Below are 25421 nucleotides of genomic sequence, written 5' to 3' on the forward strand. Positions count from 1 at the left end.
GCTTCATCTTTTTACGTTTGTAAAGAACCCTTTATTTTCTTGATACTTGTGAAGTATTTATAATTCTAATTAAATTTTAATTCTCCTTTATCTTTCTTTTTCTCGCATTGGTTCTATTTAATATATGAAAATGCTAAACAAGAAACAATATTGAACAGGTTTATTCTATTTTTTTATCTATTAAACGTAACAAAATCTCTCTAGGTGTGCAGTATCGAAATTTTACGCTTTTAGCAGTAGCTTTCCATTCAGGGCCATCAATAGGTTCATATTGGTCAAACATTTTATAAAGGTCAATAGGATCCTTATCTAACCTTGCATATGTTCTAAATAACCAAACCCATGTATCTCCGTAAACTGGGGACTTTCTAAGTGCTCTCTCCAACCACTTTAATGATATTTGGTATTGAGCTTCTGCATAAAAGGATAATCCAATTTCCAAAAGAACTCTATGATCATTTTGTGTTTTTTTTAAAGCGTCATGAAATATGGTTTTTTTTGATGAACTTCTATTTGCATGCTTCAATAACTTAATTTGTTCTACCCAAAGTAGAGCATTATTTGGGAACTTTTGTAATGCCTGCGTAGTCAGCAACGCCGCCTGGTCCAAGTTACCAAGTCTCATTTCCATTTGAATCTTTCCAATATGAAGTAATGCATCATCAGGATTTTTTGACAATCCTCTATCTAAAATGGACCTAGCCCTTACTGGATTTCTTAAGTCAATCTCATCAATTTTGGACAACGATATCCATAATAAAGAGCAGTTAGGTACTATCCTTGTACCTGATAAATATGATTGTCTGCTCATTTCTATATTGCCCATATAATGATAAACCTGGCCCAATTGTAAGAAAAATTTGTGGCATTTGGGAAACTTTGTTAGACATTTCTCATTCAAAAATTCTATAGCTTTTTGATTTGAACCTTGATACCAGAGGAAATCTACATACTTATAGTATAAGCGTTCTATGCCATTCATTTTACAATCTCTGAAAGCCATAAAAGTTTTATGAAAAAAGTTTTCTAACTCACTAAATTGTGATGAATGGCCTAACAACTTCATCTTGAAAAAGCGCATGTCCAAATTGTCCGGTACAAAACTTATAATCTGGTCAATAATAATCAATGTCTGCCTAGCATTCCCTTTATGTGACTTCCAATATTCGAATATATACATCATAAACAAATCAGGACTATTCTCTTTAATGCTTGCACGAATGTCATCACTATTTTTGGAATGAAAGAGCAGTTCCTGGAAAAATGTTAATAACTCTTCAATTTTATGATAGCTTTCAGCTGCAATTTTCAGTTTAGACCAAAGAGCTACATCACAAGGATTCCACTGAATGAGCTTTTGCAAAACAAAAATTCTTACCATTGTGTTTGGCAACTTTTCCAATGTTTGATCGATATTATCCAACTCAGATTCATGCTCATCTCTTTCTTTAAAAAAGTCCAAAACAGCATTAACAATAGCTTGACTTGTTAGATGAGAATTAGGTTCATCATTTAAAGCTTCCGCACGATTGAACCATCCCGACAAATTCCTTTTGTATCCATTCTTGAAGAGTTCCAATAAACCATTCTTGAGCAAACGGGTTAGTCTATCTACAGCTATATCCGGATTATTGCGTTCTTCCAGGAGTGCGGCTTTAATCCAAATTTCTGGTTCTTGCGGCAGAACTTTTCTAAAAGAATTTAAAGTCATCTTAGCATCATGATAGCTTTGAAGGTTAATATAAGCGGTTAAGAGATCCATACTTTGTGGAACAAACTGAGTGGCCTTCTCTAGCATTTTCACTGCTTGCGCTTTGTCAGTTTCAAAACCAACAGCCAGTTTCCATAGACCTTCATCTCGAGGAAGTTCTTGAAGTGCTTTTCTCACTACCCTATACTTGTTAGCTGTTGTACTTTCCAAATCAACGGCCTTGAACCAGAGATGTGCAGATGCTGGGTTAAATTTAATTGCTGTTGCTACTAGTGTTTTACAGTAATGAATATCAGATTCGTGAAGTCTAATGTTTTCCAGCCAGATATCCGAGCTTTTTGGGCACTCTTGGCAACCTTTTTCTATTATCCTTTTTGCTACTGAAATTTTTCTAGCCTTTTCTTCTAATCTGGCAGAAGCTATCCAACCCTGCGGATTTGTTGGGTCTGCGTTTCTATATGACTTTAAAATCGTACGCATTTTCTGCAAATCTTCCAATGTCGCATCAGACAGGGATTTTGCCCTATCGTTCTCTAAATCCTTTAGGTAACTTAGCGCATCAGTAGCCGCATTTGATTTATTAACCTGGATATGGCCACTTGTATTCTTCAGTTGTGCAATATTTACATCTATTTGAGATATCAGTAGCTTTTCCCTTTCCTCCGTTAATTTATTTAAATCAACATTTCCAGGTATTAACGAATCAGGTGCAGCGTAAGTTTTTCTAACTAATTGCTCTTGAACCCTATTTCTTTTGTTACGTCTTGTAAAATCTGTGGCATCTGGAATATTCATCCACTCATTCTCTGTTACAACAGCCAAAGATTCTTTTAAATCAGCAAACTGCCTTTTTACAATGGATGTATCTGCTGGTTTGTCATCATTATTCTCATTGACCCTTTTCTTTTTTCGTTGTGCTAATTTCGATTCAAGCGTCTTGAATACATTTTCAGCTTCTTTATTTTCCTCGTCTTCAGAATGACTTTGGTAACTATGGTTCACGCTTTCACGGTATCTTTTCGGTATTCTTCTGCTTCTGTCGTCGGTATTGGTCGCTTGCTTTTCTCTAGTTGAAAAACCAGTAGCACCACGACCTATACCTGGTATATAACCGGCCGGTGGTTCTTGATCCAAAAAAGATGGCTTCTCCATAAGTTACGATGTTTCCTTATTCTGGGATTGCTTCTGTTAGTTATTCAATATAACTTAGAAAAATTTCGTTCTTTTTTTGCCCTTTGGAACAATTTAAAGATACTGAACAAAGCTGGTTAAAAGTTGTATCAGAGAGACAAAGAAATACTCTTGAGCAGAACGTTTCCAACGTACATATCAGGAGAATAATTCTTGCAATATTTGCTGAGAGCATAAACAATAGTGAGAGAAAGAACAATAAGATTTTATACTTTTTGATAATCATATAGTAACATAACGATTTCAATGATTTATATGGAGGGTTGGCCGAGTGGTCTAAGGCGGCAGACTTAAGATCTGTTGGACGGTTGTCCGCGCGAGTTCGAACCTCGCATCCTTCATTATTTTTCTTTTTTCACTATGGTTCAAGAGTACAAAAACAGGATAATTAGGGGGATGAACTGGGATGCATAATATATTTTCTGAGCAACTTTAAGAAGATCTGATATAAGAAAACATTGTGTCTTTTCGCATCACCAAGTAAAAGTTTTTAGGTGTGTACAAAATGATTAGCTCACTAAGGAACAAATTTGAGCATTTCAAGGTTTCTGAAAAGGGAGGTAAAGAACTTTCTACCACATTACCAAAATTACCATCTGCAAAGGATCTCGATAAGTCCACTATCTACAAGTATCGTTATAATTATGGTGTAAACTTGGGAGCTTTGTTTGTACTCGAGCCATGGATCTTTTCTAAAGAAACGCTATGCACGATCGATGGCAAAGAATATGAATCTGAATACGATGCAATTTCTCAACAACTGAAGAAGCATTCTACTGAAGACGTTGCGAAAATGTTGAACGACCACTATAAGAAGTATATTGATAGAATTGACTGGGAATGGCTGTCTAAAGACGCTCATGTCACAGCTCTACGTATTCCAATTGGATACTGGCACGTTGAAGATGGGAAGCATTTAGATTCGTTACCATTTGCGTCCTTGAAAAGAGTTTATGAACTAGCTAAACCTTGGGAAAAACTTTCTGGGTTAATCAGCACGGCCAAGGAAATGAACATTGGTGTATTGATAGATTTTCATGGCCTACCAGGAGGGGCTAATAGTGACTCTCATAGTGGCTTAAAGAATGACGAAGCTGAATTTTTCCACAAGGAAAAGTACATGACTAAAGTTTATAAAGAAATTTTACCTGCGGTTATCAAAACTATGACTTTAGATAATGAAAATATCATTGGAGTTCAAGTGGTTAATGAAGCGTACTTTGATAATAACCCTAAGGGTCAAAAATTCTATTATTCAGAAGCCATTAATGCCATTGAAAATCTTCAACCTGGTCTACCGGTCGTAATATCTGATGGCTGGTGGCCCCAACAGTGGGCAGATTGGGCGAAAGAAAAGAATTTCAGCAACACTGTGGTAATCGATTCACATGTATATCGTTGTTTTTCTGATTCTGACAAGTCTAAAGATGCCAATACAATTATCAAAGAGTTGCCGAGTACTGTAAATTTTCCTTATGACGATACCGACTATACCGTGGGCGAATTCTCTGGTGTTCTTGATGGACAAACATGGGAAAAAACGTCTGGTGACAGAGCTGCTACTGTTCAAAAATATGTACAAACACAAGTGAACATATTTTCACATGTAGCCAGTTGGGGCTGGTTTTTCTGGACTTTACAATTCGAATATGGTGATGGAGGTGAATGGGGTTTAGCACCCATGATGCAAAATGGTAATTTACCGAAACGTCCTCATGGTAATGGTTTGCAAATCGACAAGAAGAAAATCGATTCAATAATTGAAGAACATAAGGCCTATTGGGACGGTAAAGGTAAAAATTTTGAACACTGGAGATTTGAAGATGGTATAAATACAGCTGTTGATGATATAATCGCCTTTAGAAAATTTGATAATTCGTTGATAGGTAGATGGCATTCTTGGAAAGCGCAAAGAAGAGCAGAGTACATTTCTGTCAAAAAAGACAGCGAATTCATGTGGGAATGGGACCAAGGGTACCAGCGTGGGTTGGACGAGTTCAATAAATACTAAAAATTATAAGAGTGAATGTATTTCAGCTACTGGTTCTAGAATTTTAATATGGTGCCTAAAATATGAAAATGTCAAAGAATAATTTTCTGTGAGTGACTGCTTCTTGGTTAGAGTAGAGTGTTTTATGATTATTTACTGTTAATTAAAATGAGAATTTCATTTATCTTTAATATAGGGATATCGTAAAAGTGTCAATAAATGATTCTCAAGATGAACTACAACGATAGTTATTATTGGAATGAAAAATTAACCATCCTCTATCACCCAGTTGTCATACTATTAGTATATTATCATATACGGTGTTGAAAGATGACATAAAGATTGAGAAATAGTCATCGAAGTTAATGGAATCTCAACAACAAGGATTAATAATGTAATAGGATAATGAATGGCAACGTACAAAACAAGAGAATAAATATATATATGAGATAATAGTGGAGTTTGATGTAATTGTTGGGATTCCATTTTTTATAAGGCAATAATATTAGGTATGTAGATATACTAGAAGTTCTCCTCCCGGATTTAGGAATCCATAAAAGGGAATCTGCAATTCTACACAATCCTATAAACATTACTATCATCGTTTTATATGTTGTTATTCATATATCCTATTACATTATCAATCCTTGCGTTTCAGCTTCCACTAATTTAGATGACTATTTCTCATCATTTGTGAGAGATTGGCGAATTTTGAGATGATTGTTGGGATTCCATTGTTGATAAAGGCAATAATATTAGGTATGTAGATATACTAGAAGTTCTCCTCGAGGATATAGGAATCCAATAAATGGAACTCGTAATTCTACATAATTCTGTATATGCTTTTATTGTCATTTTATATGTTGTTATTCATTAATCCTATTACATTATCAATCCTTGCGTTTCAGCTTCCACTAATTTAGATGACTATATCTCATCATTTGCGTCATCTTCTAACACCGTATATGATAATATACTAGTAGTATGACTACTAATTAGTAGATGATAGTTGATTTATATTACAACAATATATTACTGTGTAGAACTATCGATTTCCTTTGGTGGATTCATATATCCTCGAAAAGATCTTCTAGTATGCTCTATGTTGGAATAAGTGATTACTACTGTACATTTATTAGTATAAATTGGCGTAGTTGACGACGAACATTCTTATAATGATACCAATTTAATTGGAGTAGACAAATTCTAATAATAGAATTTACTGCAGTGATGAGATAAAGATCTATTAATTGTTCAGAACTTAGTATATAAGAAGATGAGTTATCACTAAAATCTTATCATCAATGCATAGAATTATGTCTGAACCGCTGGGTTTAATTTAACCAATCAGCGTGTATTTTATATACCTCTCTTATAACTTAAGAAATAATGACTTATTCTTAGTTATTACAACTTACTAAACAACTAATTATCAACCCATACTTATACGTTTAAGCGGTTGATTATGTACTGCATCCTATTTCCCTCATCATATTCCAATATAAGGAAGCGTTACGCATCAGAAAATAGGTTTTATAGTGTAGTGGTTATCACTTTCGGTTTTGATCCGAACAACCCCGGTTCGAGTCCGGGTAAGACCTTTGTTTTGTATTTTTTTCTTTTCATTGAACCATGCATGAATTTATCGGAGGCTTCATGAATGGGATCTTGCACATTTGAGGCTGAGCCGTGCTACTGGTAATGGAGAATGGATTAAGCCACCAGGACACTTTGACAGATACATCTACGGGAAATTTCTTGGCGTTTTTGTCACCTCTATGATCCGTTATAATACCGCAACGCCGAGTAATGCTTATTTTTAGGATAATGCCGTTTCAGCCTCGAATAGCACTTTTCCACCAGGCATTGATTATGTATAAAAATACACGTAAAACAATACCTTCAGTGAGTTAAAGCACTGACTTCATTTAGTTTTTTACATAGTGAAAAATTGAAAAAAAGAACTATCGTTCTCGGTATTAAAACAAAGTACACGACTTTCTAATGAGGCACCAATATTATCAGGCACAACCAATGTATTATCAACCACAACCGCAACCTATATACATACAACAAGCGCCGCCACCTCCAAGAAATGATTGCTGTTGTTGTTGTTGTAACTGTGGTGACTGCTGTTCAGCCATTGCAAATGTTTTGTGTTGTCTTTGTTTAATCGATTTATGCTGTGCCTGTACCGCCGGTATGTGAGCTATGTTAATGCACCTTGCTTATTTATGCTCTCTGTCAAGAAATAGTTTTTCAATATTTTTTCAGTGGTAGATACAAAAATAAATTAGCACAAGGCTTTTGATTGTAAATTTGTGAGGCGTTCAGCGAAGAACGAATATTCTGCCTTTAAAACAGCACTAGAATTTAATTGTATCATTTAGATTGAGCGCTAATAAGTGTTTTTAAATAGTATACAATAAAAGAACCTACTAAAACTCTTTTTTTTAGATTCCCACGTTTTAAAGATACGCAGCTGTGAATGAAACTAGCAAAATATATATGTCCGGAACAAGTCGAGTCACTTTAGTCTTGCATTGATGCTTACAGAAATCCCAATAATTGTGAAGAGAAAACTAACTTTCAGAAGTACTTCATTAATCGGTTTTCAACCTAAAAACGAAGTTACATGCCACGAGAGAACAAACAGAAAAATAAATAAATAAGCAAATAACCGCTCAAGTTGTCCCTTGAAATAAAGAGCTACAATTGAACTATCGAATAAAACCTACACTAAAGCTAAAAGCATTTAGTAAATCCTTAGTGGGCTATAATTCTAGACTTTTTTTCAAGAGAACTTTTCCTGAAATACATATATCTATATATGTGCATACTATTAGCTACATTTCCTCCTTCCATACTGAGAAAATTTTTCTCTTTTTAATTAGCAACATTTTCTTTTGAAGATTCCTTCAAAGCCAAGTGAGCCTCCAAAGAGGCAATTTTTTCTCTTAATTCTATATTCTCTTTCTTAGCCAGCTGCAGTTCAATTTGAGTTTCTTTTGATCTTCCATATGCTAACATCTTGGCCATTTCTTTGTTTTCACTGGTTAGGTTCTCTAACCTTACCACCATTTTATGAGCAATCGATTCTGCATCATACCTACCGTACTTGGTCACTGAATTTGTTGGATTTAAAGCTAGTGCAGTTAGTATACTTTCCAAATTTTCCTTCGTTTCTGCTAACTCCTTTTCCTTTACACGCAGTGAAGATGATAACTTTCTAAATATAACTTCCAATGAAGCTGGCAATTCAAAAGTTTGAGGTATATGGGAGTGCTCCTTCGCGTACTTATATTCATTTTGCTTATAGCTTAAGCCTTCATTGAATACTTTCTTTAACCTCTGGATTTCATTCTCTAATGATTCAATTTGACTCTCCTTTATCTGTAGTTCAACCTCTAATGCTTCTGTTCTGTTATCTTTATTCGAATTTAATTCACTGCTATTGATATTATTCATTGAGAGCGCTGTCACATGATTAAAAGGAACAAAGGAATTCTTAAATGCCACACCATTAATTGAAGTTTTAGTAGTCATGTTAGACATCGAAGACATTGAGTCATTAGGATTTCCATTAGTATCTTTGTTGTTTGTCATATTATTCATTGGATCCAGCCAATAATCATTAGCAGTTGCCCCATTCATGATATTATTATTGAGAGAGTTCCTCAAAGGTGCTTGGGGTACATTCTGGTAATTATAGGTATTCATTGGTGCAGACATGTTGAAGCTTGCCGCATTGTTCAAGCTATGTTGACCTGTTAATGGACTAGCCGATGAACCCTGAGGAATCATGGTATTATTCAATTTATTTGTCTGCGATAAAGGGTTCATTAATCCTGATCTGGCATCATTTCTTTCAGTAGCTTCGTATAAGGCTTGCTGTTGTGACTGTTGTTGTGGATGAAACCCCAAATTGTTAAAGGACGTTTCCAACGAATGTTGGGGATCATAATCATAAGCCATATAATTCATTTTTTACAATAATATTCCAAACAGGCCGTGTATGCTAAAAGAATGAGGTCAATCCAAAATTATAAAGTACCAAGCCAGCTGATTCTCTCACTATTAAGTTTGACTATCGTTACTCTTTTTTCTCATTGTTTAATCAAACGATGTCTCTCTTCTAGTCTCTCATATGGTTTTTTTAGCGGCGAACGTCACAGAAAAAAAAGAAAGAAAAAAACACTGATTAATAGCTAGTGGAATTATGTTCGATATTGAAGTACATAGGAAATCTGAACTCAATGAAGATATTACACGCACATACTGTATATATCGATATATAAATATGAATGTACAAATAATCATTTCTTTAGCACCTTGTATAGAAGTAAATATAGCCATTTATTTTTATATCTTCAATGCTTTCGGCAACAACCAGTTTCTCATCGTTATAAAGAACCCATTTCCACTCATCAGCTACTAGTTTACGAATAAACACAACATAATGTCCCGAATGAACAGAATTCCCTTTATGACAAACAACAGCAGTCAAAACGTATGGTTTAGCAGTCGAATATCCATAATCCTTTTGTCGTTGTTGCTGTTGTTCAGTTGGCACTTCGGGTTCAGACAACTTTCCGTCATCATCCATATTATTAAAGACCCACTCGACGCTACGGCTGACATCGCCATTGTTGATTATTAAAGCTTTACGGCATAGGTTAGGATTCAATCCCATAGATTGCATCGAAGCCAATGAAGCTTCATCAACATCTCTCTCAACTTTCTTGAGGTCAGTAGGAGGGGGAACGAATGCCTCATTTAAATCGGGGTCATCCATATGTTGAAATAACCAATTCATGGCGCTCTCAGCATCTTGATTTCCAGTATTAAATAGGGCGCGTACACTAGCATTTTGAGTGAACCCCATTTCAAGCAACTGAGAAATACTACATTGATTTGGGGTGAAATTTGTATGGTCTTCGTCCTCTTCAGGTAGTAGTTCCTCTATTTGTGGATTAAATCCTTGTGATAAAAAAGATGAAACATCAAGCACATCATCCCTGTCACTTAAACCTGGCAACAAAAGTTCATTACTAGTCTTAACAGGAATCCAATTCTGCAATTTAATCCTTATCGGGTTCAAAACAAGTGTTTGTGGAAAAGATTTAAAACAAGGCCTCTTATTCGCTGTAACTTTTTCCTTACAATTGGCGCATTTGAACTCAATCGTCTGACCTTCAAAATATGCTTTGATTCTTTCTAACAAATCCTGAGTTTCGCTATTCTCTTCCAAGGGGATCTGTATAGCCTCTGCTGGTTCGTAAGAATACTTAACCTTTCCACATTTATTGCATTGCAATCTATCTTCCATGATAAACCTAACCAAGTCGTTGACGTTTGAAGCGCCAGACGAACCAATCGAAAAAAACTTCCTATCTAACAAATCTAAGAGGAAGGTTAAAAATTCCATTGCGTCCTGTTGTCTGTTGGAACTGAATTCCTCATGATTTTGACCGATACATTTTTTGAATGTAGTAGGCTTGATACCGTTTGGATAAAATTCTGGTTCACATCTCATGGCATTGAACAGTTTAATCCATTGACACTTCAAATTATTTCCAGGATATACAACATCCAATGGGAATTCACTGCCTAAGAAATCCAAGGACCAATTTGGTATACCTCCATTCAACAAGCTTTGCATAACTGAATTTAAGTAACACGAATTGCCCAAATTGATCAAGCCACACCCATAATCTTTACTTGGGGATAATTTTTCAAATTCTTTACCACTGGAATCGACCATTCTAAATTGCCAGTTCTCGTTCTGTTCCACTTGTAATTGAATTAGAGTTTTTTCATTCGCAATCTTTTCTTGTACATTAATTCCGTATATTAATAATGCATTTCCCAAGTTAATGTTATTTGGAAATCTAGTCTCATCGTCACAAGCATAGCAGTACAAATCATAAGTTGAAGAGCTTAATGAACCTAATTTAATAGCTAGAGGGTGATTGTTATTATTCTGATAATGATCCAAAGCATGTGAGTGACCATCAATCCCAACTTGTTCTCTACCACATCCGATGTTGCCACAATGTAGACATAGCCAAAGGTTTTGCACTAGGTCGCACGAAGAGCATTGGTTCAAATCCACTGCATTTTCAGGCTTATTGGGAACCTGAAAATTTTCTGTATGAGGACAGGTACTGATTTCTAATTCCCACGAGTTCTTTTTATCCTCGAAGTCTTGCGATTTCGCCTTTATTATTTTCTCAATCTTCTCTAAAATTCTAGAAGGAATGTTAATTTCTGTGGACTCTAAAAATACAGTTCTAGGAACATTTTCACCATTAAATCTTTCCAAACTCCAAATGGTGTTGTGTGTCTCATCCTCTGGCTTCTCAATTACTTGAAGTTTTATTTTTTTGCTGTTATTACTCTCTTCTGCATTTTCTTGCTTGGGTTTTTCCACTTTGGCAATATTTAAATAAGTGGAATGCATAGAATCGCAAGAGTGTTTTGTGACTTGAGTGTGTAGCGGGAGGTGTCTATTGCAAGTAGCTTGGAAGCAGTCCAAACATATATTCAAAGAGTGCTTAGGCGATGCGCCGAGAGCCAATGGTTCATTAAAAGGGGACTCAAAACAGTAAATACACTCATCTTTTGAAACAACTGCAGGAACAGTTATACTTTCTAGAATTTCTTCTGTCATATCTGAAAGCGAATATCCTTATAGGCTCTCTTTTTTAAATGAGGTCAAGTGTTCTTACTTGTCTATTGTAGTACACTTTTCATTATGATTTCATCAAGTGATAAATTCGACCTCATTCCAAACGATGTCATTTTTCAAAATCACACTACCTGTTGTAAGTTATATCCTATAGCCGCAAACAACTATTATTTTATGTCTTATGTATATGTATGTACTCTATCTTCCATGAATTTCTCCTTCATTTTCCCGTCCCCTTGCCTTCTTTATACTATCATCAATTAATAAGGATATAAGTAGCCATTTAAAGGAAGCAATATTTGATTATACCGAAGAAACTCAAACTAAAAATTGTGAGGAAAAAAACATGGAGAAAAAATGAGTCGAAAGACGCCATCAAATAAAAGGGTAAATGAATATAATAAGTCCAATAAAGTTTTTCAATCAACTCTTCAATGGCATTTAGTATCCCTCCTGATTTCCCGTCACGTCTTTTAGCTTCCTTGATGGTGGGTATGTACACCATTGAGTTTTTGTGTAGTGTCATGGTTTCTTCTTATGATGCCTTCCACCTGTGTTCTTTGCGGGACCCTTTAGTGCTCCTAATATTGTATTATCTCTTTTGATTATGAGCACCATCACTCTTCATTTAAGCGCTTTTCATTAAGCGAATCAGAAGCATATATCGTTTATCACGATATGATTAGCACAATTAGAATGAGATTAATTATTGTTCTATCAATTATGTTTTCGAGGAAGATACAGGGATTGTATACGCCTCTATATGTAACAAAATTGTACTTATATGGGTTTATATGTACCGTATCTATTGGATCATTTCTCACTTCTAAAAACCGAGAAAAAGGACCGTCTTTTCCCGTTACTGCTACCACTACTGGATCCATTACTTGCCATTGCTTCACGACGAACCCGTTCTAAATCAAGTGATTGCCGAGCCCTTGCAAAGGATTTTCTCATCTCTGATGAATTCGAAGTGCTAATAGTGATGCTACTATTGCTGTCCTTATCCTTAGAATGCCGGTATCTTTCCAAATCGTGTCTTTGCTTAGAACTGGTCCTATGTGTGTCTTGCTTACCGGTTGACCGGGTTGACAGTTCATGGCCAGTACTATGACGTTTATTCTCACTTATTGCGGTGGAAGCATGAGATGGAGCTCTATATGAGTGGTGTGATTGCGGGGCTAATGACTCATTTTTATTTCTATGCTCTTGAGTTAATGTTGGAGAAGATAAGTTTACCTCTTGAAAATTAAGATCTAGGGACTGTCGTGGTTGCCTCGTAGACGCACTACTGAAGTCCATGCTTTTGAATTGATTAGGCTTGTTAGCATCATTTGATCTTAACAAATCTTTATGACTCCTTTCATTATGAAGCGGCCTTCTTTCAGAAGTTTTGCCTCTTCTTGCATCATCCAAATCAATATCAATACTTTCGCTGGAAACCATGCTATCTTCTAATTCATCTGTTAAATAGTTGTTCCTCTTACTCGAACCTTTGCGTCCAGAAAGCTTAGCTGGTTGAGTTGAAGAAGATGAAGAAGACGAAAAGGAAGAGACGACACTGGTGCTGCCGTCTCTTGATAAGTCCATTTCATTCAGACTTAGATTCAGAACGCCATTTCGATGATTGTTCAAACCTTTACTTCCAGGGACGACCGCGTCCTCCATATCCACAGTTTGACTTTTATCTTCGAAAGATGGCTTTCCTGCATCTTCTTTTAACGGTGACAGTTCAATCAAAAGACCCTCATTTTTGGAAGACGAATGCATTGATTCATTTACAGCATTCTCTGTTAATTTCGGTGGTTCACCTACCTGAGCATTTCTGTTATCATCTGTAGATTGGTTGGGTTTGTCAGAGACATAATTGGTATTATTATTTGTATTTGGGATTTGTATTTGCTGTTGAGCTTGCAATTGTTGAGATTGTAGTTGCTGCTTGGCTTGCATCTGTTGCTTGGCTTGCATCTGTTGAGCTTGTAGTTGCTGAGCTTGTAGTTGCTGAGCTTGTATCTGTTGGGCCTGCTGCTGATTCATCGAAATAACAGGTCTTACCATTGGAATTGCAGAGGCATTTTGACCCGAAAGGTATCCTGACTGAGAGTTAGTGGCGTAGTTTTGAGAAATATTCTGAAAGTTGATTCTTCTGTTACCATTATCGCCTGCAACAGTTCCACCCAATTGCATAGGCTTATTAGCCCGATCTCTTCCAGTGTAAAAATTTCTTTGATTATAGTTAGCGGGTGCTTTGGGCTGATCTTGCTGTTGTTGGTGCTGTTCTACTATTGATTGATACTGTGATTCATCTGGATAGATATTCCCTTGTGCTCCTGTTTGATTTTGCGCTGGCTGATATCTTTGGCTCTGTTGTTGCTCTTCTAAAAAGAAGTTACCTGCATCATTGTTCAATTCATTCGTGGAATGATATGCAACATTCATTTTTGGAAAGGGATTATTTGATTTATGCTGTTTCATCTTATTAATGCCAACAGATTTCTCATTTGTCAATCCCTCCTCTGATTCGATAGCTGCTGCACCATACGAAGTACTTTTCATTGATCTCCCACCAGAAGAATAAGAACTTGTACTCTTTTGCCTCTGTGGCAGCGATTGTGGATTCAAACGAGGACTTTGTTCACAAACAGTTGGATCACTTGGTTGCTTGACCAACTCTTTATCTAAGTAGGTATCTAATTCGCTTACGCTCGGATAATATAACTCTCCAGGAGTTTTATTTTTAAAAATTGACTTGTCCTCTATTCCTGGAGATTGAATTGTATTGACTTCCTTAAGATCATTGGGTGCACTAGAATTGTTAACGCTAGAATTGACCCTTGATGATTTGTCTTCAGATACTATAGACTCTCCTTGATTGGAGTGACCCTCCTTTTCTTCTTCGGCTTCTTTGCTGGCGTTCGGAGATGCCATTTTAGAAACTGTCACAGGGCCGTCACTTGCGTTCATAGGAAGTTTAGATGAAATTTCAAAAGAGGAAAGAAACATATCATTCAATAAGTTTTCTTCTGAGTCACTCAATTTATTATTCTGCATAATTTTCTTTTGTTGTAGCTGATACATTTGCAATTGAACATTTTGTAGTTTATTCTGAAACTGTGTATATTTAGAGAAGTTATAGGCGCCTTCCGTGTATTTATCCTCAATTGGCACTTCTATATTTAGAATCTCACATAAATGATACAGTACTTGATAAATATTTGGTCTCAAGTTTGGGTTCTCCGCCAACATTATAATGATCAAGTTGATTAGCTTTGATGAATATTTATTCACAGGAAATTCATACTTGGAATGAAGTATGGCAAACTGCCCTGTCATCTCAAAAGGAGTGGTGAAAAATAACAATTTGTAAAGAAAAATTCCCAGAGCCCATATGTCTGATTTTTCGTTTATGGGCAAACATCTGTAGAGATCAATCATTTCAGGAGACCTATACTGAGGAGTAGTATGGACATAAATGTTTTGAGTCAGAAGAGCAATATCTTGATGAGTTGTAACAATCGGGAAACATGTTGATGTAGATCCAAAGTCTGCTAACTTGAAATTATTGTTCGCATCTACCAAGACGTTTTCAATCTTGATATCACGATGAATCAAGGGTACCGGAAGATAGTGCATTTGAGAGATTGAAAGAACAACATCGTACATAATTTTAACAATCTCAGACTCTGTCAGCTTCGTTGACAATCGTTGGTTCATATAGTCTAGCAAAGATTTGTTTGGACACAATTCCATTAGCAAAAGAACCTCGAACCCTTGAACTCCATCACGACGGCGAGAGGCATTAGAATCAAAGTACTGCACCACATTGGGGGCACCTTTCAACTTCTTCATCACCTCAACTTCATTTCTCATCTCGTTCAATCCATTCTCATCTTGCACTAATACTCTTTTCAGACATGCGACATCACCAATTTTCAAAGGAACACTTGCAGCATTATCGAACTCATTAAGATACTCTACGAACTTCACCATGTAAATTTGTGCAAAGCCACCTTCTGCTAGATAATTTATCACTTCAACTTTATGTGTACCTACGCAGACAATGTGACCTGGTGTGAACCTCTCTACCGCCGGATGGCCCATCGCTGAAACACTTCTAGATGTACTATTCGTGATCGACATGATCAATGCTAATTAGAAAGAAAATAAACAGGCAACAGGGATGAAAAACAAGAGCTTGGGAAAAACGTAGTAGCTAAAAGGAATGGCAACAAAAAAAATATTTCTATGATGTTCTGTGTTGCTGTTGCTCCCGAGGCACCAATCTGGTTCAGCAATGGTATCGAACTTACTCTTTCAAGAAAGGGGGTTCATGGGGATTATGGTTTTAATCATTGCTTTCAAGTTTTTTCGGCTCTTAACAGTTAAAATAGGGGTATTTCAGAATTAGCGGGCTCTATCTAAAAAAATCTGGAAATAAATCTAGGTCATTTCTCGTTTAACTAATAGAATACATATAACTCTTTTTTTTGGTAGGGTTTATGGGAAAGAATTTTTCGGCCTTTTCAAGCTATACCAGTCAGTATTGTTACAATTGTTTGTGATAGTATAACTATTTATAAAGTACTTAAGACAGTCTTCAGCAGTTTATCTAGTTCTGCGTACGTGTACGGTACCCAAATAATCTCCATTCCTGAATTGTTCTTCGTGATATTGGCCATTTTATGTTCGATGAATTCTCTTAGCATGGACCTCAAGGCTATTTCATTGGAGGCGATAAAATCAGCAGCGCATAAGTGATTGAAAAGTTTGAGCTCCACCCCTGTTCTTTGAGTACCACGTTTTGGACCCGTGTTAGCCGCCAGGTTATCCATGTTTTGCATCTGTGTTTCGATGAGCAACTTATACATCTTCTTGGAGTTGATAGTAAGTGATTGTAGGACATACTTAGCACCTTCAGCACCACTGCTGGTATCGCTCTTACCCATTTTCATTACATCTTGGAACGTGGACTCAACAGTTGACGGTTCATAGTTTGAAATATCGTGAAATACAAAGTTAAAATTTTGGGCCTTCATGTTATCCCAGAGCAACGGAGCGTATATATGGTCTGTAGACGCTACTATTGCAATCTGTCTGATGACGGAGAGGTAACTTAGCATCGTTTGAAATGTGTTTTTCCTTATGCTGGGTCCATCCAGATTGTGCACAACGAGGATCAACTTGATATCTAATGGTTGATTCTTGTAGAAATCAATCATTTTTTGGATCTGTAAAATTACATGATTGCCCCAATACTTGGTTTCGCTTCTTGTCAATTCAGCGGGGACTAGGAGATCCGTGATTTCCTTGAAGACGTCACGATAGTTACAGCTAGGGTTATAACCATTTAATATAAGACACGGAATGGCATTTACGGATTCATTCTGTTCAGATTCATACTCGTAAGCCTGCTGTGAGTATGTGATTTTTGGAGATAAGTAGTCGATGGCAAACTCTTCCAAGAAATTACGTTTAGAGCCTACACCATAAAATAATAAAGAAAATCCTTGAGTTAATTCGAACCAATACTGAGGAAACATTTTTTTTTGAATTTCGAACAATTTTTGTCTTGGACGGCTTTGGAAATTTTTATTAAAAAAGCTTGTTACAAGGGAAAACTCTTCTCTGGTGACGTCTGGAGCCATGGACATAGTACGCCTTGACTTTGCATTAGTTCTCACCGTTTTTCTTTGATCAAAGTATCCTTCAAAGGTATCCAAAAATGAACTCGCTGATTTAGTTTCCGAAGATTGGTAGAGCTTTTTATTTTTCGGTACGGGTGTTGGTGTGAAGTTCCTACTCAACGTCAATTTACCTGGAGATGTTGTGTCTTTGTATTCTTTCAAATTATTCATTATTATTTGCTTTAGAGGAGAAGTAAAATTGTGATTAGTGGTAAATGACTTCTTCGATGGTGTGGTAGGCTCCGGTAGCTCGAGTGGGTTTGATGCTGAACTATCATCAATTGGTGGAATCGTACTCTTTTCATATGTCGTAGGAGTGGTTAATTGTATGCTTTCGGATTCTTTAGTTTCTTCCCTCTTCTTATCTTCCATTACCTGTCTGGCGTTGGAAGTTTTACTTTCTTCATTGGTATTGCTTAATCTACCTTTGAATAATAGTCTTTTTTTCTTACTAGAATTTTCTTCACTTTCTCCCATGCTACCGCTTGAACCATCCTGTATCTTCCTTGGTCTTCCACGTTTACGAGGAACTTTACTTGGTGTAGTTGGTTTGAGTGCCGGGTCAGGAGATGTATTTATAGTTTCGGCTGCAAGGGAGATTCTTTCCAATAAATTCTTCTTTGATGAATGAATCCTCCTTATAGACCTTTCCTTATGCATATCAAGCCTTTTCGGTGTCGCAGTTCTGCTTTTTGCCGGTGATGATAGAATATCATTATGGTCTACAAAGTCTTCGCCATCAAGCATACTATTGCAATTAACTGTGTGATAACCAACAGTCCAAAGAAGTAAAAGCAATTATCAAACAACAAATACAGCCTCAGTTAACAACCTTCTCTTCTAACTTTCAGTTTAAAGCTGATTTCTATTTCTTCGAAGTGAATCTACCTGTGCCCAAAATCAGAATTCTATCAACTATTGTCATATTTATCTATATAGTGTGATGTGTGGGTGTTCTGAAAAATTTTCTTTTTTTTACCTCGATTAGAAGCTTATGCTAGTTAATATTTACATTATTTACTTTGACCATTGGTGAGCAGGTGTCTTACTAGTTTATTACACTTCTCCTACTCATTCTCTAATTAAACGGTTAATATCATATATTAATATGCCACAGCAAGATGACGTTAAGTCCACTCGCGAGGGTGGCGCCAACTTACATCTCGATGAGGTCACTGGAGAAATGGTTTCTAAGTCTGAATTGAAAAAGCGTATCAAGCAAAGGCAAGTTGAAGCTAAGAAGGCAGCCAAAAAGGCTACTGCTCAACCAAAGCCAGCTTCCAAAAAGAAAACTGATTTACTAGCTGATTTGGATCCATCACAGTACTTCGAAGCAAGATCTCGCCAAATCCAAGAGATGAGAAAGAGCCACGAACCAAATCCATATCCTCATAAATTTCAGGTTTCTATATCCAATCCTGAGTTTTTAGTTAAATACGCACATTTGAAAAAGGGTGAAACTTTACCAGAGGAAAAGGTTTCCATCGCTGGTAGAATTCATGCTAAAAGAGAATCAGGTTCTAAATTAAAGTTTTACGTTCTTCATGGTGACGGTGTCGAAGTTCAACTAATGTCTCAATTGCAGGACTATTGTGACCCAGACTCTTATGAAAAAGATCACGACCTTTTGAAGAGGGGTGATATTGTTGGTGTCGAAGGTTATGTCGGAAGAACCCAGCCTAAGAAGGGTGGTGAAGGTGAAGTATCTATTTTTGTTAGCAGAGTGCAATTACTGACACCATGTTTGCATATGTTACCTGCAGACCATTTTGGTTTCAAGGACCAAGAAACTAGATATAGAAAACGTTATTTGGATTTGATCATGAACAAAGACGCTAGAAACCGTTTTATTACTCGTTCTGAAATTATCCGTTATATTAGAAAATTCCTGGACCAAAGAAAATTTATTGAAGTGGAAACTCCGATGATGAACGTTATCGCTGGTGGGGCCACTGCTAAGCCATTTGTCACTCACCATAATGATCTTGATATGGACATGTACATGAGAATTGCTCCGGAATTATTCTTGAAAGAATTAGTTGTCGGTGGTTTGGACCGTGTTTATGAAATTGGCAGACAATTCAGAAATGAAGGTATCGATATGACACATAATCCGGAATTCACCACTTGTGAGTTCTATCAAGCATATGCAGATGTATATGATTTGATGGATATGACCGAATTGATGTTTTCAGAGATGGTCAAGGAGATCACTGGTTCTTACATCATCAAATACCATCCAGACCCTGCTGATCCTGCTAAAGAACTAGAATTGAACTTTTCGAGGCCATGGAAGAGAATTAATATGATTGAAGAATTGGAGAAAGTATTTAACGTCAAATTTCCATCCGGTGATCAATTGCATACCGCTGAAACTGGTGAGTTTTTGAAAAAAGTTCTTTCCGACAATAAACTGGAATGTCCTCCTCCCTTAACCAATGCTCGTATGTTAGACAAACTTGTTGGTGAATTAGAAGACATGTGTATCAATCCAACTTTCATCTTTGGTCACCCTCAAATGATGTCTCCATTGGCCAAGTACTCAAGAGATCAACCCGGCCTATGTGAGCGTTTTGAAGTCTTTGTTGCTACAAAGGAAATCTGTAATGCTTACACCGAATTGAACGATCCCTTTGACCAAAGAGCTCGTTTCGAGGAGCAAGCAAGACAAAAGGATCAAGGTGATGACGAAGCTCAATTGGTCGACGAGACCTTCTGTAATGCTCTAGAGTACGGTTTACCACCAACAGGTGGTTGGGGTTGTGGAATTGATAGACTTGCCATGTTCTTGACCGATTCCAACACTATTAGGGAAGTCTTGTTATTTCCAACTTTGAAACCTGATGTTTTGAGAGATGAAGTCAAAAGGGAAGGAGAAGAAAAATGAACGTCATTGTTCCGCAGAACTTCTGCATATAGCATAATGTAACTGCCATTTCCATTTTCTTTTTATATTATACAATGAGTATGTCGCATATATATCTCAATATTATCCTAGGAGAAATTCGATGTTGGGGGTAGCAACCCTATTAATTTTAGATTAATAGTACGGCTACCACTATTAAACAGACCTTGTAAGTTTTCCGCTTCTTTTTAACTCCAAAGCTTTCTTGTAGGGAGGGTTCGTAGGACTTTGAACAGGGTCTAAGGAAGATGGAGAATTTACAATGGAGGAAGGTATGTCATGATAGGTAGCGTCTGAGTCAAAACTTTCAAGACTGCCGCAAGCCATAAACTTTGCTATGTTTCTTTCTTCTTCATCCCAAGGAGACAATTTGTCTGATATGCATAACTTATTTAGGAAACAGCCTTGAAAGAACTCATCAACAGAGGTATTGATGTCCAATTTTGGTGTCCAATTAGATGGTGGGTTGTAGCCTAAACAAACAATAAAAGCCTCTAGAGATGTACCTCTTGACGATCTTGGCTTTGCGCAGACAATTCTATCAAATAAATAACCTAATTGTGAGTATAGCATATCTATATCACGGCCTCTGAAGATCTTCGCCACAAAAACTCCACCTTTTTTCAGAATACATGCGGTTAGTTGTAGCGCACTCATGATTAATTGTTGCTGAATGTATTCGTCAAGATCGTGCAACCCAGTGACATCAGGAGCACCATCACTGCAAACAAAATCAGCCTTTTCATTACCAAATAAGTTCAGAATCCTAGCCAATGTTTTAGGATGGGTGATATCGGCTTGTAAAGTTGTTACATGAGGTATAGGAGACATTGGTTGTAAATCCACTGCAACAATTTTTCTATCCTCGCTATTTGAATTACTACTTTCGTCAAAAAGTTTTCTCGAAAGAACTTGTGACCATGAGCCTGGTGCGGCACATAAATCTACAACTCTTTTTAAATTTGGATCATCCAAGAAGTGAAATTGTTCATTAAGTTGAAGTAATTTAAAAGCAGATCTAGCCCTGTAGCCCTGTTCTTTGGCCTTTCTGTAATACAAATCTCTTTTGTCTTTGCTGCTTTTACCCATCTTAGATGCTTTTATTTTTTAGTTTGCCTTGTAATCATCAACTGTTGTGTCATGGAGATGATGGGTAGCATCGCCTGAAAATTTTTAGCTCGCGACTATTATTGTTACCGCAAAATAATACAGGCCTGGTAAAAAGTTACCAATCCTCTTTTTCACTACGATACGTAAAGCACTTGTAAGTGTACTTTCTATGAGGAAAAGACTAGGCTATTTATTATACTTACATTTGAAAAGGTACCTTCTATATAACAACATATTTGAGAAATACTAACCGTACATACCCCAATCTTCTTCTAATTCTGCTTCCGTTGTATCAATTTCGTTGATGATTCGGTGGCCCATAACATCATCCCTACATAGTGGACAGGTTGTACTTCGAGAAAGCCAAACAGATAGGCACTCCAAATCAAATTTGTGATGGCAATGTGGTAATTCAACTACTAAGGGGTACTCATCTTCTAAATAATTAGTATAGCAAATAGAGCAGTTGTCAGTGACCTTGAGTTTTCTTTTGTTGATCCGTGGTAAAGACGATGCAAAACTATCCGGACAGCCTGCATTCTTGCCTTTATCCATTTCTTGCAGCCATTCTTCCTGTAATGATTCTGGAAGCAACTGCGACAATAATTGTAAGAGTAATGTTGAATCAGAATATCTATTCCCTTCACCCCCAGAGCTACCAAAATTTTGGAATAAACCCTGTAGTTGGGACCTAACCTGTCTTCTCTGCTCTTCTTGTGAATTTTCTCCTATTTCTTGAGTGGCTCTTGAATTTTGTTGTATTCCATGTTCCTCTAATTCAATGTTGAGTGAAATGAATAACATTTAGTTGGTTAGTCCACATTCAGAGACATAGTTTATAATTGATCATTACATACCTTCATATGTAGACATTTTGATGTAATGTAATTGACTACCTTTGGCGGAGAGACTTCTCTAAAATACTTCATTAACAGTGGCAAACTAGTTATAAAACAAAATCAGCGCTTCTCGGTGCAACAAAAGCTGCCGACATCTATTTTGTTTTGGTTAACTATAACAAAAACAATGTCATTACTAGAGAAAAGAAGAACGTATATCACCACGTATTCCAGTTTAACAAGATAGGTTGTTACTACAAAGCTGGAGAGCATATCAAGACAAAAAATTCAGAACCTCTTCATTTAGGCTACCTGAATAGCCTTGTTTCCATTGTACCGAGCATCGGTGTTTTATGGTTTGCTATACTTGGCATATCTTACATTGTTCGCATTACATATCAATACAACTGTATCTATAGATGAGTGGAGTACCACAACAAAGTAGAGGCTGCGCCTTTTTCGTTCATTACCATTTTTTTAGAGGGAACTGAAATATTACGCTTCATTGACCAATTTCTTTGACTGTCGACTTTAAGCAAATTGTAGGTTCTAGTAATAATTTTATTCTCATCATAAAAACCAAGGTCTCCATGAGGCATTTCATCGAATAGCTTTTGTTTTTCTTCATATGCTCTCATTTCTTCAATTGAAAGGCTGCTAATAAAAAATATAGGTTCTCTCTCGAACAAAGCCAGGAAAACTTCATTGCTTAGCCGGTTCTCCATAATTAAAGTAGATTCACATATATTATGAATCTTCTTACCCACAGAATCTGCATTCTCTTGAACAGGGAATCCTCCCATGATTTCATTTCTTTTATGCACACATTTTTTGGCGTAATGAAGCAGAGATCTATTGTATCCCACGGAATGTTTAACCACTTCCTTTCCTTTACTTATACTTCTTTCTGTTTCTTTCAAAAAATCTCCTCTCGCGCTATTGGTCAGTGTGCTGTTTGTCAGTGCTTTAATGTCGGAAAGTGTCTGAGTTGCCTGTACTAATGCCTCCGTTGTATTTTCGTTACTTGAAAGGCTGAGCCTGCCAAAATCATCAGGCACAAAAACTTTTTCAGTTTGGCTGAAGTCTACTACACTTGGAACACAGATGTCGAAAACAGACTCCTTCAAATGTAAATCCATAAACTTTTCATAATTTTTCTCTTCCACAAAAATACCCTTGTTATTGGGACTATTTCCAATAATGTTAATTATAATTGATAAAGGTTTGCTGGCCTTGAAACTACATTCATCACCTTCAGTTGAGTTACCACGCCTCTTCATAAAAGTATTCTTTCCACTACACGAATAGATTAAACTGCTAAAAATTACCCCTAAGAGCACTATCGATCCCCAAACATCTTCCTCGTCATCTCTTTCTGTTGCATCAATCTGTAAACTGTTAGCATACTCTCGGGAGCCGACTGTGGCCACACTTTCGGTAATAACTTTGATGGCGAGGGAAAAAGAAGCTAAAAAATTATACGAGTATTTCAAAATTCTGGCCAAAATTCTACTTAAACCGGAAAACAAAAGAGCTGTTTCACTTTTTGTAGAATTTAGAATTTCCAGTCTTGTCGTTTTAAAGTCAAAGCCATATTCATACGGAAAAGTGCTTTTTAAACCGAGTTTCTCCATACTTTGGTTATTACTGTCTTAGAAGAAAAAGGTAATGAAATTAATAATCTCTATATTATATCACGTACTTTTGGGGTCTTCTTTCCTTTTAAAAACAACATATGGTAATGCCTTATAAAATTGTGTCACTTCTACTACACTCGTACACTAAAAATTTCGGCCGAGCTGTCATTTCGGGATTTGATAAAATAAATCTGGTCAGACACATAGAAAGTGGAAGAACAAGTAAAAGCTTCCAGATATGTGATTGTGCTGAAACAAAGCGCAGTATTATTTTTTGATACTTTTTTGCCTATACCAGGTCGATTTAAACGGGCTTGCTAATTTCGCTGGCTATCGTATGTTAACTTACAAAGGAGTTGAGTAGCCGAAAGTAAGCCAAATAATCCATTCAGTAACTTGTAATTTTTCACTGCTCCGTCTATAATATTAACTTGTTAGCCCGCGATTTTGATTTCTTCGCTTTAAGCTTATGAACTTTCTTTGGTGTCTTTGTCTTGCCTTTCTTCGAATTGTCAGCACTTTTTACAAAAGAATGAACGCCTAACTCCAACTGAATAAGTTTATTTAAGCTTAAACTGAGTTTTATATTTTCTGCAACGTTGGCACCGAATGATGCGGCAGAAAATCCGGATGTCCAGGGAATAATAAATATCTTGAACCGCTCGATAGGCAATATTCCCCTCTTCAAGTCCTTCGGAGTGCTAAGTGTGTCACTTATTTTGCTGACGAATTTTTCCCCTAATTCATTAGATTGAAACCTTAAGCCTCCACATCTTGCCTTGTGATTCACTATTAATGATAGCGAATTTCCATCGCTCCATTTCTTCACATCTAATAATTGTGAGATCGCATCAGATATTTTCCACTCGGGTATTGAAGTGTCAATATTATAAAGGAAATATGATCGGGTAGAGGCATTCCTTGAAAACGATTCGTTCAAAGGTAATTTCTTTAAAAGATAAGAAATGTCCAAGGATGCGTATTTTTCTATATTTTTTACATCGTTCGTATCATGTTCGTTTTGATTTACCGCTGTAACCTTTTGTCTTTGCAATGGAAGATTTGAATTATCTGATGTGGCTCGCAGAAGTATGCTTTTTAATTTGTCAATGATGTTATCTGCTTCTGACGCATCGCTCGTTATTTGAGCCCCTCCTAATTTCACGTCTTTAAGTGACAAAAATCTTTTCATCATGTCGTTTTTAGCCTCCTCTGTTATAACATTTTCCTCATTGACAATAGATATCAAATGATCCCGCAGCTGTATGGGTATATGCCATCTTGAATCAAGCATACAACATTGACAAATGTTTCTCTGGGTAGCGCATCTTTGACATATTAGTGTTTTAATAAGATTACTGCTTCTTTTGGACGTCTTGAAATGGTATAACGTGAATGGTAGGGTACATATCTTACATTCAGAACCTTGTGGAATCTTGGTCATTCGTATATTAGTCTCATTGCCTAAACATTGTTCACATATTTTGGGTGGTAGCTCGTTAATTTCATCGTTCATTATGTTAAGAAAAAACAATATTGTTCGCTAGCTCTTTTCATTCAACTTTCCCTAGAACCCGTCCTATAGTCATCTTTCCCTTTCTTAATAAAATTTGCTGTAACCTTTTTTTGTCAGACCTTGAATAGCTAAGCATCACCGATATGT

General features: G+C 36.5%; 13 protein-coding genes and 2 non-coding genes across 15 annotated transcripts; 5 read left to right on the forward strand and 10 right to left on the reverse strand.

The window, feature by feature from the left end:
* Positions 1-160: 160 nt before the first annotated feature.
* On the reverse strand, positions 161-2863 carry PRP6 (U4/U6-U5 snRNP complex subunit PRP6; the record flags this gene model as incomplete). The annotated part of the gene is made up of 1 exon (XM_056222997.1): positions 161-2863. The coding sequence occupies one exon, from the start codon at positions 2861-2863 to the stop codon at positions 161-163; it is 2703 nt and encodes a 900-aa protein (XP_056080410.1).
* A 296-nt stretch (positions 2864-3159) lies between these two features.
* On the forward strand, positions 3160-3243 carry Smki_2.trna8L. The gene has a single exon. It is a non-coding gene; the product is annotated as a tRNA-Leu (tRNA).
* Positions 3244-3407: 164 nt separating this feature from the next.
* MRX18 (17-beta-hydroxysteroid dehydrogenase-like protein) lies at positions 3408-4913 on the forward strand (the record flags this gene model as incomplete). The annotated part of the gene is made up of 1 exon (XM_056223008.1): positions 3408-4913. One exon carries the CDS (start codon positions 3408-3410, stop codon positions 4911-4913), a length of 1506 nt encoding a protein of 501 aa, XP_056080411.1.
* A 1508-nt stretch (positions 4914-6421) lies between these two features.
* On the forward strand, positions 6422-6493 carry Smki_2.trna9Q. The gene has a single exon. It is a non-coding gene; the product is annotated as a tRNA-Gln (tRNA).
* Positions 6494-6896: 403 nt separating this feature from the next.
* MNC1 (Mnc1p) lies at positions 6897-7100 on the forward strand (the record flags this gene model as incomplete). The annotated part of the gene is made up of 1 exon (XM_056223019.1): positions 6897-7100. The coding sequence occupies one exon, from the start codon at positions 6897-6899 to the stop codon at positions 7098-7100; it is 204 nt and encodes a 67-aa protein (XP_056080412.1).
* Positions 7101-7778: 678 nt separating this feature from the next.
* On the reverse strand, positions 7779-8876 carry MUM2 (Mum2p; the record flags this gene model as incomplete). The annotated part of the gene is made up of 1 exon (XM_056223031.1): positions 7779-8876. One exon carries the CDS (start codon positions 8874-8876, stop codon positions 7779-7781), a length of 1098 nt encoding a protein of 365 aa, XP_056080413.1.
* Positions 8877-9216: 340 nt separating this feature from the next.
* UBP14 (ubiquitin-specific protease UBP14) lies at positions 9217-11565 on the reverse strand (the record flags this gene model as incomplete). Its single annotated transcript, XM_056223042.1, has 1 exon — positions 9217-11565. The coding sequence occupies one exon, from the start codon at positions 11563-11565 to the stop codon at positions 9217-9219; it is 2349 nt and encodes a 782-aa protein (XP_056080414.1).
* A 301-nt stretch (positions 11566-11866) lies between these two features.
* Positions 11867-12109, reverse strand: TSC3 (Tsc3p; the record flags this gene model as incomplete). The annotated part of the gene is made up of 1 exon (XM_056223053.1): positions 11867-12109. The coding sequence occupies one exon, from the start codon at positions 12107-12109 to the stop codon at positions 11867-11869; it is 243 nt and encodes an 80-aa protein (XP_056080415.1).
* A 287-nt stretch (positions 12110-12396) lies between these two features.
* On the reverse strand, positions 12397-15723 carry AKL1 (serine/threonine protein kinase AKL1; the record flags this gene model as incomplete). Its single annotated transcript, XM_056223064.1, has 1 exon — positions 12397-15723. One exon carries the CDS (start codon positions 15721-15723, stop codon positions 12397-12399), a length of 3327 nt encoding a protein of 1108 aa, XP_056080416.1.
* Positions 15724-16157: 434 nt separating this feature from the next.
* Positions 16158-18014, reverse strand: ORC2 (origin recognition complex subunit 2; the record flags this gene model as incomplete). The annotated part of the gene is made up of 1 exon (XM_056223075.1): positions 16158-18014. One exon carries the CDS (start codon positions 18012-18014, stop codon positions 16158-16160), a length of 1857 nt encoding a protein of 618 aa, XP_056080417.1.
* A 361-nt stretch (positions 18015-18375) lies between these two features.
* SMKI02G1710 (lysine--tRNA ligase) lies at positions 18376-20154 on the forward strand (the record flags this gene model as incomplete). The annotated part of the gene is made up of 1 exon (XM_056223086.1): positions 18376-20154. The coding sequence occupies one exon, from the start codon at positions 18376-18378 to the stop codon at positions 20152-20154; it is 1779 nt and encodes a 592-aa protein (XP_056080418.1).
* A 174-nt stretch (positions 20155-20328) lies between these two features.
* TRM7 (tRNA methyltransferase TRM7) lies at positions 20329-21261 on the reverse strand (the record flags this gene model as incomplete). The annotated part of the gene is made up of 1 exon (XM_056223097.1): positions 20329-21261. The coding sequence occupies one exon, from the start codon at positions 21259-21261 to the stop codon at positions 20329-20331; it is 933 nt and encodes a 310-aa protein (XP_056080419.1).
* Positions 21262-21528: 267 nt separating this feature from the next.
* Positions 21529-22155, reverse strand: SMKI02G1730 (uncharacterized protein; the record flags this gene model as incomplete). The annotated part of the gene is made up of 2 exons (XM_056223108.1): positions 21529-22055; positions 22140-22155. The coding sequence occupies 2 exons, from the start codon at positions 22153-22155 to the stop codon at positions 21529-21531; spliced, it is 543 nt and encodes a 180-aa protein (XP_056080420.1).
* Positions 22156-22534: 379 nt separating this feature from the next.
* Positions 22535-23755, reverse strand: CNM1 (Cnm1p; the record flags this gene model as incomplete). The annotated part of the gene is made up of 1 exon (XM_056223119.1): positions 22535-23755. The coding sequence occupies one exon, from the start codon at positions 23753-23755 to the stop codon at positions 22535-22537; it is 1221 nt and encodes a 406-aa protein (XP_056080421.1).
* Positions 23756-24176: 421 nt separating this feature from the next.
* Positions 24177-25274, reverse strand: ECM2 (Pre-mRNA-splicing factor ECM2; the record flags this gene model as incomplete). Its single annotated transcript, XM_056223130.1, has 1 exon — positions 24177-25274. The coding sequence occupies one exon, from the start codon at positions 25272-25274 to the stop codon at positions 24177-24179; it is 1098 nt and encodes a 365-aa protein (XP_056080422.1).
* Positions 25275-25421: the final 147 nt, after the last annotated feature.

The sequence above is a fragment of the Saccharomyces mikatae genome (genome assembly GCF_947241705.1).
Source record: "Saccharomyces mikatae IFO 1815 strain IFO1815 genome assembly, chromosome: 2".
Lineage (NCBI taxonomy): Eukaryota > Fungi > Ascomycota > Saccharomycetes > Saccharomycetales > Saccharomycetaceae > Saccharomyces > Saccharomyces mikatae.